General features: G+C 32.1%; 1 protein-coding gene across 2 annotated transcripts; it reads right to left on the reverse strand.

Annotated features, from left to right (window-relative positions):
• Positions 1-9010: 9010 nt before the first annotated feature.
• On the reverse strand, positions 9011-12524 carry LOC123905011. Of its 2 annotated transcripts, none has more exons than XM_045954617.1 (8): positions 12357-12524; positions 11980-12263; positions 11298-11369; positions 10410-10477; positions 10091-10247; positions 9794-9877; positions 9601-9690; positions 9011-9417 (listed from the first exon to the last, which is right to left on the reverse strand). In XM_045954617.1, exons 2-8 carry the CDS (start codon positions 12244-12246, stop codon positions 9286-9288), a joined length of 870 nt encoding a protein of 289 aa, XP_045810573.1. In that variant the 5' UTR covers positions 12247-12263; positions 12357-12524; the 3' UTR covers positions 9011-9285. The 2 variants fall into 2 exon arrangements, with proteins under 2 accessions (XP_045810573.1, XP_045810574.1); XM_045954618.1 differs by having other exon boundaries at positions 11980-12291; positions 12357-12418.
• Between the last annotated feature and the right edge of the window lie 4104 nt (positions 12525-16628).

Raw genomic sequence — 16628 nt, forward strand, 5'->3', positions numbered from 1 at the left:
TTTTCAATGAACATAAAAAATAGTTTGTTTTTTATATTAAGGATCAGAGGGAGTATTATCTAGGAAGAAAAAGATTGAGTTTATATGTAAAATATTAATATCTTTATCTTAACCTAATTAAGGTTTTGTATTAATTTTATGTCAAAAATCTATCCAAAAGTTCATTAACCATGCAGGTATAGGTCTTGAATAGGGTTAATAAGGTAAATTGTCATTTCTTTGTGATTAAGAAAGGGGTTATTAAACATTAAGTTGCTTTTGATTGTAATGAGCAGGCAGACAAAAAATGGGCCATCCAGAAGCGGGAGATTAGAACAGTGGAAGCAGATCATATAAAGAATATAAATGTGGGAATAGAACAGTCCCCAAAAGAAACAAACTATTGCTTTATGCTCTTTACTAACTTCTAAGATCTCCCCTTGTTGGCTTTAGAATTCCAAGCTCTCTTCCCAAGTTAACAAAAATTAACAACAATACTTGTTTTCTTGGGCTTAATGTGTATCTTTATGCTTTGTTCTACTTTTAGATTGGTTGCCAAGCCATATTTGTCCCTTCAAAATTTCCATACCCTCTCTTTCTCTTGCTTATTTTACTTTCGGTATTAACCCTCTGATTCTTAGGAGGAAAGGGGTCCGGTAATTCAGAGTTCGACCACGAGGTAAATAAAATATGGCTACGAATTACTCCCATCAGGAATAGAACTCGGGTTCTTCCGAACCATTCGTCTTAGAGAAGTTCATTAACCACTTGAGTCATATGTCTTGGTTCTTATTTTACTTTCTTTTTAACTCAAAAATATCACATGCAACATAGAACTGTCCAAAGCATAAATTCTCCCACTTTATTATTATAACTAGGTGACATCGTTTCTTAAGATGAAGGGTGACTGGTCATAGTCCTATAGTGAAACAAACAAACAAACAATTAACCAGCGCATGAACAATTTATGTTCTCTATCTCTTTTTTGGTTTTTTTTTTTTTAACATCCAATCAAAGTGAGAGTTTGTATGATTTGTCGCTTTCCATTTTTTCATTTTTCATCTTAACGTTTGAAACTTACTTTTGAGTGTCACCTTGTTGCAAACCACATTCCCTTGAAGAATATGCTCTTTCTTTTTTATTCTCACTCTGAATAGTTGTTAACTTGCATTGGTATCATAGCATGTTGTGACATTCTAATGTTGGAAAACATTGATACTTGAAACAAGCACATATGACTACGGAAAGGGAGTGGTTTGAGCGAGTAGTGTTCTCTCTCTCGATGAAAGTTTGTCTCGTACTTGTCACATTCATGCTAATACATGTTATGCAAGATTTAAGAATCTCGAATAATAGCTATAGTGTTATTTGATTGGATGTACGTATAAATAAGTTTTACACTGTTAATACATATAAATTAATCTTATAATAAAATATGGAAGCAAAAAATTGTATCAAATTTCTAAAAGAAAAATTAAATTTAGCACTTCAATCATTACTTAATAAGTAAACATAATTCAACTTAGGAGCTACATTGAAATTCAATGGATTTAGTCTCACAAAGAGAGCTTGGTTGCAGAATATGTAGAGGTCTTTTACACCTCACCCAAACCATAAAATAAAAGAAACGCAGGTTTCTTTTATTTAAATAAAGATATTTTGAATGTTAGGTTTTTTTTTTGGATGGTCTTTTACTTACATGGTTTCTAAGGGGATCCTAGTGGCTTCACTTTTTTTCTTCTTTTGACTGAGAACTGTTTCATTAGAAGGATTTTGGGAATAATCAAATTATTACTATTGTGTCCCAAAAAAGTCTTATTGATCCAAGGGATGCCCTATTAATTTACATATGATTTAGATATCATCTCATGTTACTGTTCAGATGCTTTTGCCAAATTAGGAAATAGAAAAAAAATGCTGAGAGTGGGGCCTTATGCATATTATGATTCTCTATGATTAATAACATGTAACATGTGGTACGGTACGTACAATAATGAGGTTAACTTGATTTATAAGTTTGTTTTCCGGTAAAGAATAAGACCCTATCCATTCAACAAATTAAATCAAGAAATTGAGCTCAAGTGATTAATGAGTTACTCCTAAGACAATCATTGAGGATAACCCGGGTTTGATTCCAAATAGAATTAATTTTTGACCAAATTTTACTTATCTCATGGGCGAACTCTGGATTATCGGGCTGCATTCTCCTGAGAACCAGATGGTTAATAAAAAATATAATTATAGTGGGGTCCACTTTGCTGTTAATAAAATTTGTACAGCAAGAAACAAATTAACAAAGGTGAAAATTTTGCACATAATGGCTTTCATAGATTCTCAAGACTGGTCTTAAAGTTGAATGCTCTTTGTAAATTTGTTTTGAATGAAAGTGTGATCCATAATGCTAAGCATGACGGTCTTGGTACATTGAGCACTGACTGAATAAGGCCACCACACAAGTTTTAAAGAGAGAAAAAGAAGAATGACAAAGCAAATTAAAGAAGATAAAAGCAAAAACAAAAAACAATCAAAAGAGTAGTAATTGTTACGTTTGTATGGTATTTTGAATAGTTTTTTGCTTAGTTATTTGCTTTGTTCTTTGATATGGATGAGAGTTTCTATGATACTAAATGGACAAAGGTTTATGAAAAAGATATTATTTGTTATTAAGAAAATGATGTCCTATTATCATTTGAATGTCATTTTCTTACTTTTTTTTTCCTCTCTTTAAAATCATTACTAACCCACTCATAATTAAGGTTCTTTAAAAATCCCATTTTCGATTGAAATTAATTTAATTAATCTTGCGACATAGTAGTAAACTACAAACAAGATTTTGACAATTTTAAGTTAAAAAACTTCTCTTAACCAATGCATTAGTAACACAAATTTTATATAAAGATGATGGGTATGGTTTGCAAACATCAAAGTAGGAGGAAATGATCTCAACTAGGTTGAAATTGGAGAAAAAAAGATGTGCTTATCATATAGTATGTAGGTACAGCACTGGTGCGGGGTACGAGTTCAGGTGCAGGGTGAATACTAAGACTCTCGTTACTGACTTTGAATGTCGGGAAAAATCTGTTAAATATGTTTGGCCGACAAGCTAGCTCATAGGTGAGATTGCCTTCACATATTTATACATTCAGGTGCCCGAAAATCTAAACAATGTGAGACTTCAGACAAACTCCAACAACATAATTACATATTCAACAAAATCTACATTGACATCCGATCAAAGTGGGGATTCCCCTTCAATGTTAGGGAGCATTCATGTGTGTTTGAACGGTTATAAATTATGTTACCATGCCTAATTTTATGCCACGAACCAAACAAAATATTAAAGATAAGAAAAGACAAACCAAACAAAACCTAATTTTAAGTCAATTGTTTTCATTATTTTTAACAAATGAAATACATATTTTAACAAATGAAAATAAAAAATATTTTTACAAATTAAATGAGCCCCAAGTGTGCGAAGTAATCTTATCCCTAGGCCAAAGAAAAATGACTCATTTTTTATATGTTGAAGCTAGATCCATTGTGGACCTAATTTAGTTGTGCCTATAATTACAAATTACAAAAATGAGGCGTTAAGTATCATTTTCTTTAAGAAAATAAACCAAAACCCAAATGAAAATGTGGTGGAGAAAATTCGGGTACGGAGTAATCGACATTCTCCCATTTCTCCTAAGATAAAATTTTAACGGTAAAATACTAGTAATTGGTTCCCTTTAAAAAAGATCCAATCATCCAATGCGATCGCACAAGTTAAACATGGATGAATATGATCCAGTCTAGTTGAGGAATCTATTCAATTTGATCACAAACACAATAAATAAATAAATAAATAAGGAAAATGCTAAACAGTGCCCCGGGACGAAAATGAGTCATGAACATGGATGAATATGATCCAATCTAGTTGAGGAATATATTCAATTTGATCACAAACACAATAAATAAATAAATAAATAAGGAAAATGCTAAACAGTGCCCCGAGACACTGGTTAAACATGTTAAAATAGAAATTCTATCTTGAAATGCGTGCATTCAATGCCTCAAAAGTACAAAAAGTTGTATTTTCAATATAAATTTTATTTTTTATTTCCTTTTTAGGTATGCTTAACAAGTGTCCAGGGGCACTGTTTAGCATGACCCTATTTATAAAACAATTTCTAGCTCAACTATTGAAAATGTCGAAATTGTTAGGTCGGATGTCAATGTCAGGACCAGGGTTCAAACCCCGATCCATCCACTTTGTGTGTGTGAGTATTCAATGACTTATTATTTCGTCTACAAAAAATACTATTAACGAAGATTATGTGACAGTTTTGAAGCTTAAGAATGAATCACAAGTTTGGAACATATGTGATGATTTGAGTAACGTATGATTAGCAAGGACCAAAGTTGATGATAAGGCTCGTTGGCTGCTATAAATCTTTACAAAAAGAAAGGGAAAAAGTTGAAGCTACAAAGAGAATGTCACCAAAACATAAGCTAAAGTTAGACGCTTGTTTGTATGTGTTCTTATCTTTGATTTAAAATTGATCATGTCCATCTTGAGTTATAATTATCACTAGTCTGTGTAGATCGAATATATGCTTATTTGCTTTGTTCTAAAGAGAAATTGGAAGAAAATAAATTATTCAGACGCCAATTTCCTTGTAGCCCCACCAAGGGTCCTATAGTTGCTTCAATTAGCTACAATATCTCAATAAACATATGCTTGTGCCTTGTGGTAGTGGATGTGTAAATAGTTACAATTATATATATATAGCACATTGGATTAGGATGACAATAAAACTCATATTCATGGGTATCCGTCCAAACTCCAAACCCTATCTGCTTTGACGGGGAAAATTCGAATTGACTGGGTTTGGGTTCGGGTTTTCCCCGATTTCAAAAGATGGATTTGTGATGGGTAATTGGGACACTGATACCCACCCTGAACCCGCCCCGCTTATACTAAAATTAGATTTTACTTATTTTACATTAAAAACCCTTAAACAATCTTTTAAATTACATTCATATGTTTATTTTTATTTTTACATTAGAAGCCCTTTAACAAACTATTTTCTCTATTTCTTTTCTTTATTTAAAAAAATATTGTTGAAACAAAATAATTTTGGACATTTAACTTCTTTTTTTAATAAAAAAAATACTAAAATACATTTAACTTCATGTGGAAAGAGGCGTAACGGGGATACCGAACCCCGTCGAGTATGAATTTGGGGTTATACATTTTATTCCGCTCGAAATTTGGATTGGTTTGGGAAAACCTGAATTTCATGGGTTTGAGTTTGGGGAGGGCAATATCCGTCCCTGCCCCATTGCCATGACTACTTTGGATTGAATATGTATTCAAACACATGTGTCCAATATCGAATTAACATATATAATCGATAACTTTTATTTTCTTAAATTATTATTGAATCTACACGGTAGTGACATAGTGTTGTCAATGGCGGAGAAAAAAAGAGTTAGTGGTGCAAAAAATATATTCAAGGGGTTCATATGCAAATAAAAGGATATTTTTACTTTTTTTTTAAGTTCAAAGTCCTCTTGAGAGGGTTAGCTCCATTCACGAGTATTGTCCGATATTCGTGTCTGTACTAATACTTTACAACCTACAATTTTGGTTGTATCCTTTCCAACATATACTTTAGTAGAAGGCCTTAATTTATATCAAGAACATTTTACTCTCAAGTTTTTGTGTCCATTTTTCATTCTATTTGACAGATTATTAAACTCTTATTGTTATCAATTTTCATCTATAAATTGACACTCTTGTGTTCAATTTTTGTTTTCTTTCACATTCTCAAACTCTTCGTGTGTTCTATAAATTGACACTTTCGTGTTCAATTTTTTTTCTTTCACATTCTCAAACTCTCATTCTTTCAGTTTTCATCTTTTAATATATTTTCATCGACTCATTTATAAACGGACGCATAATTCGTCTTCGGTAACACACAGGAACGGATCTAGGATTTTTTTTGGTGTGTGACCAAATTTATTAGCATCAAAAGTTTTAAATGACAATGTTGAATTCAAGCATGAAACATATTTATCTGTCTCAAATTTTTGGTCATTTTAGAATTTCGCACATTAATTAAGAAATAATAAATATTGAAATGTTATGTTATTTTTACTCTTACTTTTTATTTTTTTAAAAAAAAATCATTTAATAGATTTTTTTAGTTTTTATAAGGAACAAAGGGTAACAATAACATATTATTAACTGTACTTTGGTCTTTTAAAAGAACTAAAATTTTGGCACAAAAAAAAAAAAATAGAGACAAAAGGGAATATTAAAAAATTTATTAATCTCTTCACTATATTTAACTTTAAACTTATGCGAGTGGAAATTTATAACACTAAATAAATTGTATTTCTCTTTTATTTATCATTTTTTAACATGATATGTATTTAACACTAGTGAATAATATATAACACTAAATTTATAACACTAAATAACTCTTTTTTTTTGTCTAGTAGCCTAGTGGATAGAAATTTCACCTTAAAAGTGAATAACTAGAGTGCTTGGAGTTTAAACCCCAACTTCTGAATAATATATGATGTCTCAACCATTTGAGTTATACTCACGGAGACAAAACATATTTAACTCTATACACATACCGGCTTAATGTATGTATGTATGTATAAAAAAAATTGAGAATTTTGGTGTGGCAATGAACACACTCGGCCTAGGCATAGATCCGTCCCTGGTTACGCATAACATTTCCATTGGTGTTATTTAATGATCAGGTTGAAAATGTTATGGTAGGTGACAAGGATTTTTTGCCAAATCAAAAACATTATGACTAACCGAAATGGATTCTACCAAAATGGAATTTTCTTATACACAAATGAGACTGTTCCATGCTACCAAACTAGAAAGTGGAAGCAACTAAGTGGCATGTAGGACCAAAAGCAGAAGCCTGTAATACACAAAGCAGGACCTGCCCCTGATCTTCTCCTAAAAGTTGAGATCCTTAATGGGGACTAACATGGACAAGAGCAACCTGCTCCTATCCTTTGGAGAGATATTCCATTTACTTCCAATTATTTTTATGCTTGATGGGGACGCAATTATTTATCATACAGGTTGTTGATGGACAAGGTAATCTTAAACAATTTGGAGATTATTTTCTAATTTCAAGAATGGGTCTCTAATATAAAAAGAAAAAGAAAAAGAAAAAAGAAAAAATAGATTTTTTTGACTAAATAACATCAATAACATTTTCTTTGACTAAAATAGATGTTCTTTATTTAAATTATAAATAATATCAATAATATTTTTTTTATTCAATAACATTTCACCAAAATAAAAAAAAAAAGTCGATAACATAAAAAATTCATCCTTACAAATAACATTAAAAAGAGAGAGGGAGAGGAACAAAGTGGGTTGGAGCTGAAGTGAATTAAACCCTAAAAAGTAGAATCACATCTTAAATCAAAGGGCACAAACAATAATTGAAGATGTATGAATAAAAAAAATGATAAAATTATGAAAAATCAGGTACTCAAAAGACTTAGGATCTTAATTGAGAAAATAGACTTGTGAGGTGAAAATTATTTCCACTTTATAAATTCATGTTCAAATCATCTCACATTCATAGTAGATAATCAAAATGTCTCATGGACAATTGCAATTAAGTAGGAATTGTTTCCCCTTGGTGAAGGGTTATTCATGAGTAAACATATTGGATAATCAAATTATCATATATATTACAATTGAATTGAGCTCACGGCATTGCCTAATTTGGTAGAAAATATCTTTTCCATAACCCAATCAAAGTGGCTAGAAAGTATACACCAAAGCTCACGGCATTACCTAATTTACGAGAAAATAGTATACACTAAAGACTAAAGTAGAAAATAGTATACACTAAAGTAGTAACATACTAATTAATAGTTATAAATCGAATTTTGTTTCATTACATTCAACGGGTGGTGGTAGTATCCACCTCAAGAGCATTTCTATCTAGCTCAAAGTCTGATTAGACAAAACAAATTAAAACCCAAATGTTCTGTACTATAGACTTGTTTTTAGTTCTGAGTCTGACATTTTTGTTGGTTACTGCGCCGGTGGGTTTGTTGGTTCCATTCTAGTTTTGCGCTGGTGGTTTTGGTGGCTGCGCCAGTAGGGGGTGTTGGTTGATGGCAGTGTTTTTGTTGGTCACTACAGCGCAACAGGTAATGGATGTTAGCAGCGATGTTTGTTCTCTCTGTCGTTACCCTTTCCTATGCTGATGTTTTTCATAGTCTTCTCCGACAACCATGCAATTAGATTGCAAATGTAGATCTTTTGCTTTTACCAGAGGTTTTCGGCGGTCTTCATTAAGCCTGTTACTTTGGTGGGTTGCAGTTTGCTTAGATCTATGTGGAGTGTGTTTAGTTGACGACGTTTACTTTTAGTAAAGAAGATTTTGGTGTGGCAAGGGTTAGTTGACGAGGTTTACTTTTAGTCTGGAAGGTTTTGGTGTGGCAAGGGTGCTTATCAGATGGTTCTGTTCTACTTCAATTCAGCAATGTTCTGCTCACGATTTGGTTTTTTGTGTTGGAGGACGATGTGTGTTCATGTTTTAATTTCAAATGTTGTTTTTAATTCGGTGATGTTGACTATTGATTTCATTATATAGTTGGTATTGTCAATCGTGATGTTGGCAAGTTTCATCAACTTGTTAGCATGCTTGTTGTTTCTGACAGTACTGTGGTCTTTTATGTACTCATCAGATGCCTCCTACATCCACCATTTTGGGAAAGAAATTTCCCGGTCACCCAAAACTGAAAATACTGTCACAACTAAAACAGTAACAAAATATCATAAACTCAATCCTTGACCTGTTTTATCATGCTCAAAAAAAGGTTGGCGAGCCTTCTCTTGTCGCATATATACCCCAAAAACTAAAGAGTAGTGCTTTTATCATCCTATTCTCAAAAGAAATGGACCATAGAAATATAAAATTCAGGAGGGGTAATCAAACCATACCATAATCGTTACTTCGTTTCCTTTTGTAGAGAATCATTCAAGTGCTATCGAAATAATCCTTAATTGAACGAAAATGAGATCCTTAATCATCATTGTACATATAAACCTCTAATTATTATAGCCGCGTATAAATTCAAATACATTTCACATATCGATAAATTGAATGGGTAATAATGCATTCATGCAGATTTACCGCTGCTGGTATATGTACATACATATAGTAGAGCTGTGAAAATCAAGATTAACAATATATGGCATCTCAACAAGCCTTCTTCATATGGCATACATGCCATGACGTCTCACATAAAACATACATACTACACTTGTTCTTGCTGTATTGTAGGTCCTGGTGCTGGTGCCGGTGCTGGTGCTATTGCAAAGTGTAGGCCTCTACGCTGCCCAGAATTTAGAACAAAAGCAACTTGGGTTGCTGCTAGTGCTGCTGCCTCCTGTACAAAATACAAAAACAGTTAAGAAAATCGCAGAACATATTTCAGAATGTGTTGCAGTTTACCAGAACACTGTATGCGACTTAAAACAGAAGAATATAACATAATTTGAAAACAAAACCAACAAACAGACTATAGGCAAAATTGTAACAAAATTTAGTTCTAACTACAATGAACACTGACTTGTCTTTGTCGTCGGCGTTGCAGAATACTGATTGCCCAAGCCATAATATAGCAAGGTAAAAGAAATCCAGCAGCTCGAAGCAAGAAAAGCTGCAGAAGATGGTAGGTTAGTTAGGTAGGCTCCCCATCACATTTGAAATCAATACAACAGTAAGCATGTGAAAAATTAACAAATGAAACTTAAATCACTTACAGAGAAAAAATTGGATGGATCATCATCAGAAGAATCACCATCTGTTACAGAGAGTGCATGCCGCAGAAGTAAAAGTGCCATCAACTGTACCAAATATAAAAAAAATTGGGATTAAAATCATGTCTACTAGCTAGCATACTGGCATGCCAATACAAAGACAGAAAAAGTGCAGTGAAACATCAGGGATCTTAGCAAGTATAATTAATTTGTTAAAAATTCTAAAAATAAATTGCCAGGATGCCAATAGCTTGACATTTTTAAGTGATAAAATGGAATGCAAGGATAATAATTCCTTACAATTAGAGCAGCTGAGCGGCAAAATGCAGCTCCACTAGCATTAGAAGCAGCATACTCATCATATTCAGCATCCAGGAATTGACGTTCTGCCTCTGCAATTGCCAATAGTCGAGGATCACGCAAGTCCAAGGGTGAGCCAGATAATGTCCAGCCTCCTCTGCAAGAAAGTTAATAACAAATTAAGGACAATTTCAAAATCTCAGTAAATAAATCACTGCAGACTCTACATAATTTTGCAAACTAAATAATGGGCATAGAACTAACGCAACATAAACAATAAAGTGCTAATTTAAAAATACAAATATATATATCATCTTACCCTATTTCAATAGTGGTTTCTTCAGGGTTAGGACGAGGTGGTGGGGCAGTATACCCAGGTTGATAAGGCTGAACATTACATGAACAGAAGAAAAAAAATGAAACCATCAGAGACAAGAACAAAAAAAACACACATGATACTGAGCATTGGGTTCAATTCAAAATGTTAAGAAAAAACCATACAGAATACAGAGTTACAATCTAAGAATACAAAATGTAAAACATCTGATAAGTATAATTTAGATATGCACATGCCTAAAGTGTCCCTGTTCCCCCCAATTTTTTCTTTATTAGACAAATGCAGAAGTCAAGAGGTTGAATAGCAAATGAATCCTCAATCAGGGTAGAAATCTGCCATCATAAACTGAAAATCAAGATATTTTTTGAAGATTGATTCATTTATAACGAGTCTAGGAACATATAATAGTTTTGAAATGTGATACCAAATACATTGACCATTTGGTGCAACAAAGCTCTCACCATGATGGAGTCCATAAAAGGAACGGATCCATTAGATCTATTTATGTTGGATACAATGATGTCCACATGGACCATCTTAAACCCACTTAAATCACTCTGTGGCATCCTATATGTTAGATACATCATCTCAACTTTAAGCAATGGAAGGTCTATTATTACAAAAGGAACGCCATCTAATGGCTTGTTTATTTAAGAAAAAAGGGAATTACATTGCAGAAGAGAGGACACAATTAGCGGTACTATTGGTAGGGTGGGTCCAAAACTCTATTCGAATGAGTACACATATGCATAGGATGGTTAGGCAGAAGGGTGTTTGATACTTCTGAAAAATAAGCATTCACATAATTTCCTATCACCAACAAAAAAGATAGTAGATGAAGAAAATTAATTATTATACAGAACGGCATACCTGATGACATATCTCACAAGTAATGTCTCCTTTCTCATTGCACCAATGTTGGACACACTTTCTGTGAGCATACTGTGCAAAACCAAATACCAACAGTTCAATAATCGTTAAAACTAAAAGTAGTGACGGAAGAAATACAAGTCAATATCACATACAACAGCAATGTTTGTCAACACCCTTCTCTGTAATTCTAATTTCTAAACCTCAATCAATATCCCGGGGTTGGATACCAGCACATTAATACATTAATAAGCTCAATAGCATGAAATCATTTAGTTCCCAATTCTCAATTTACAGCTGAAATGTAAATAAGCGTAAGTTGAAATCGTGAAATCCTTAATGCAGACATGACCTCTTTAAAACCTTGATAGACACATAAATAACTTCAAAACCTTCTACCAAGGCAAAAGCATAATCTTTTTATTGATACAGTAAATCCCATCAAAACATAAGGTTAAATAACACACAAATTTCCCCAAAAAAATGTCATTTTTCACATTGATCGATCATTTCATTAATATTTTATACATAACAAAGGCAAAAATAATTATAATCAACAAAAACAAAAACAAAAAATTCCCTTTCAAATCCAACAATACAATCATTCAAAAACAAATCCTAAATTACAATACCTAAAAAACAAAACTTGAAAAAATGATTAAAGATAAAAAATTGATGATACCTTAAGACTACCGCTACAGGCGCAAGGAGTCTCCAAATTGGAAACGCTGTCTTCTTCCTGACAGATACGGCACTCAACCATCTGGATCAGCGGCTCCTCCTCATCATTGCCATCCCGATCCTCCATCGATGAAGCAGATCCGGATGATCCGGAAGCTTCATCGACGGTAGGCGGAGATGGAGATGATTCGGAAGGAAGGTGAACAGGGTCGACAACAGGAACTGGGCGGACGAGTTGGTCAACGATGAGTACCAAGTGATCGCTCATTGGATTAATCAAAAACCCTAACAAATCAAAATTGAAATTGGAAAACTCAAATTATTATTATTATGAGATGGATTTGAAGATGGAGATGGAAAAGGAGAGAAAAATTTTACCGAAAAATTGAAGAATTGGGAAAAGAGAAGAGAAAATGAAAAGTTGAATTGAAATTCGAAACAGTGTGCGTTGTTGTTGTTGTTGTTGGGTTATCTTGTTCTTTATATTATTATTTAATTTAATTTAATTAATTTAATTGAGATTAGATTTTTTGGATAAAGGAAAGTGGAATGGGTATGGTCATGGTGTTATGTTACGCGTTTCTTCTCACGCTTCATGTCTGCCTTGGAAAATGTCGAACGAAACACGTGCGAGTTTTTTTTTTTTGTTGAATTTAACAAACTAATTTAATGACCTGTTCAATTTCTATTTATTGTTTTTTATGACACCATAAATTATTTGCATATATGCACTTGTTATTATCCCTACAACTACAACACCAAACTTTCAAGTACATGTACACTTTGTCTTGATCTTTCCGGAATGTAGGGTTGGGAATAGGTTAGACGGCTTATAGAGGCTTTTGATCTGGCCTGTATAAGTCTGGTCTGATCTGACCTGGTTATTAAAAATGTCAGGCTTAGGCTTTAAAAACGGCCTGTTTACATAAATAGGTCAGACTTAGGCTTTTAAAAAGGCCTACGAAACCTGATAGGTCGGCCTGTATATAATTATTATTATTTATATCTTATAAAAAAATATTATTTATATAAATACAAAATATCAGAGAAAATATTTTTTTTAACAAAACAAAGAAAATATATTTGTTTTTATATTTCACGCATATAAATTAAAAGTAGAAACCCTACCTCCATTCCATCTCTCATTCTCTCGAGCAAGTAGCAACTCATCCTATATTTTGGTTGTTGGCTTGTTGCTGACTACAGTTAGCAAACAATTTGTATTATGGCGACTTTGACGTAATCGTATTTGTTATTTTAGTAGTTTTTAATTATTGTGCTAATCATATTACTAACTTCTTTTTAATGTTGTAAAAATTATAAAAATTTAAGTGTGAACTTTTTAAGGCCTGTTTAGCCTATTTAAAAAGACTATATAGAGAAGCTTTAATGTAACACAGACTTTTAAATAGGCTACAAGGTCAGGCCAGACTTTTAAAAGGCTCAGGCCAGGCAAAAAAAAAAACATTTGATAGGCCGCAGGCCAGGCTCAAGCCTGAAGAAAAATCGTAGGCCAGACTCAGGCCTATCAAGGTCAGGCCTGTTCCCAACCCTACTGGAATGTACCGCTAGATATTTTATAGTCGGCAAACAATTCTTGCATTGCATCTACCTTATTGAGAAACAAGTATTTTTGGTTTCTTCAGAGTACAGTCATGTTCTTTTAAACAGAGGTCGTTGCCACCGATGTGAAAAATTATACTCTAGTGGTGTATATGGATTGGCAAATTTGGTCAACCCAGTCAAAAACATCCAATCTAACTCAAAAAAGTGGGTTGGATCGGACAATTGGGTGGATATGGATTTCAAAACTGAAAAATCCATAAAAAAATTGGGTTCCGGGTAAAATCGGACTCAATCCAAAAAACTCACCCACTGATCTTATGTTTTTTTTTGAAATACTAGTATGTCTACCCGTGTGATGCCCAAGACAGATAATCAACTGTTTTTTACTAAGAAATTGAAAAGAAATAGACATACTTTTATAAAAATTTATATGACTTCTTTAAGCAAATTGAGACCACTTCTGAAGTAGTATTGAGAACTAGGGCTAGTTTAGTGGTGTTGACTTGGAATTTTGGAGTGTGTTTCTCTCAATGTCATATATTTCATTTATTTGGGTGAGATATACAGGGCAAAAACAATTTTGGCTTTAAATATGACCCTCAAATGTGCGATAAATTTGGTCTCTCGAATTAGCTGGTCTTTTAAACAGATACCGAATTTTTTTTTTAAAAAAAATCATTATTTTCATGTCATGTAGTCAGGTTAGTCCTACATTTTGTACTAAAAAAATATCAAACCTCTATAAGCAAACGGTTCCAATTTTTTTATTTTGTCTAGTAGTCTAATGGTTAGAAATTTCACCTTTAAGATGTATAAGCTGGATGACTGGGGTTCAAACCCTGATCCACTGCATATATAGTCCAATGTTCTACCAACTGAGCTAAGTTCACGCACAGTTCCAACATTATTGTAGTGAATTGTAAAAGAAAAAAAATCGTATTGTTGTCATAATAAATTGACTAAATAGGTATAATAAGCACCGTAAAAAATGTTATAATAATCTTTTGAATTTAATGGAGATGCACTGATGGTGTAAAAAAAATTTACACAATCTTCCAATAGAAATTTATCAATTTGTCATTTCATATTAAAAAGGTAAAATTATGTGACGAAAAATATGATTAACAATATAAAATTATTTTATATTGTCAATGCATATTCTTTTTTCTTTATTCTTTCTCTTTTGACAAAACAATGAGACCTTAGAAATAGTATTAACGGTATAAAAATATTTTATATTAGTTTATACTAACGTGCATATTTCATATCATATGCTTAAGGCTCGAGAGTTTTATCTTTTAATGACTTTAAGCTAGGGGTGCTCGCGGTTCGGTTTGGATCGGTTTTGAGGCAAAAACTCATCCGATCCAAAAATAAATTTATTTGCGGTTTGGTTCGGTTTTGGATGACAAATAAAAAAAATCCGATCCAATCCGATCTAATATTACGCGGTTTAATTTTGATCGGTTTTTGAATATCCAAATTATAAATTGTAATTTTTTTTAATAAATATAAATATTATAAAAAACGCTACAAAATAATAGTTTGACATTTTTGACAAAATAAATATTAAGTTTGATGTAAAATATAACATATAATATAATGAAAATTAATATTTTGGAATGACAATTACCAATTATATTCGAAACATGTAAAAAATAAAAAAAATAGATTAAATTAAACTAACATATAGTATTAACAAAATTTAAAATAGATTAGATTAAACTAACATATAGTATTAACAAAATTTAAAATGAAAAAAAAAAGGTTAATGCAATATATATTTATAATAATAAAAAGATAAATAAATATTAAAATATATGTATGCGGTTTGGTTCGGTTTGAATCGGTTTTAAGAAATCAATCCGAAATCCGATCCGATCCAGCGGTTTTCACAAAAGAACATCCAAACACATCCAAAAAACTTCGATTTTTTGCAGTTTTCGGTTTTTTTGGATCGGTTTTCGATTTTTATTTGGATTGGTTTGGATTTGAGCACCCCTACTTTAAGCTATTAGTCTCATTTTTTTTTGCCTTAAAAAAAGAAAGACTCTTTTTATACTAATTTGTGGAATGCCATATAGCCCATAAGCCAAAAATGGCTATTAGAAACCAAATAACAGATTCTAAATCCATCTAACAACCAAACTGGAGAAATGCATGGAAATATATTATATTATATGGAAACATTTTAGATAAGAAAATAATATTATATGCATCACCATGCATGTTGATCCAGAAATGCTAGCTTTTCCTTGTGTTCCAACTTTCCAGGATCTACTTCTTCTAATCAAGAAATAAGCGACTTGAAATCACACAAAAACGGAGACACAATCAATTATGTGCGTACTGAGATGTTCAGCAATTTAGATTTGATCATATGAGGAGCTTTCAACATACTTCATAGAAAACTCATAGTCAAAATCCAAACAAGCTTTCAGACAAATCAATGTCTTAAATTAATTTATTTGAACTTATTTACTGATATAATTAACTTATTAACTTATTTGAACTTATTTACCGGTATACACACCTTATAACATGTCTGTAAGCTGATATCGGCTTATTTATATAAGCTCTTAGGATAGCTTATAAAAACAACTTACGACTTAAATGAAAACATTTTGAATTTACTTTATTTTTTTGTTGTAGAAATAACTTATAGCACTTAATTAGATTGTTTATCCAAAATGGACATAAGTCAGACAAAATTTCATGAGACCAGATTTACCTTCATCGTGGACAATGGCTGCGAATGACAAGCACGCATAGGTTTGGCTAAATAATCTTCTTAAAGAGATATTCCTGTAAATCTTGCACGCCGATAATAACGAATGAGCAGGGTCGACCCAACATAATTATAGATCTAAAGTAGATTCTGTTGTGAGGCTTTGTAAAATAAATAAAAAATTACATTAAGTTGTATGAAAAATAAATAGAAAATCTAAATATTATTAAGGTTGACTTGAGTCAAAAAGAATATCCAACTTCAACTTTACCAACTCAAATAAAAAATATGAAAATTAATTGTCATATTATATATTTATAACTAAATTGAACTATTTAAAAAAAAAAAAATTCCCA

The sequence above is a fragment of the Trifolium pratense genome, linkage group LG2 (assembly GCF_020283565.1).
Source record: "Trifolium pratense cultivar HEN17-A07 linkage group LG2, ARS_RC_1.1, whole genome shotgun sequence".
In the NCBI taxonomy this organism is placed as follows: Eukaryota; Viridiplantae; Streptophyta; class Magnoliopsida; order Fabales; family Fabaceae; genus Trifolium; species Trifolium pratense.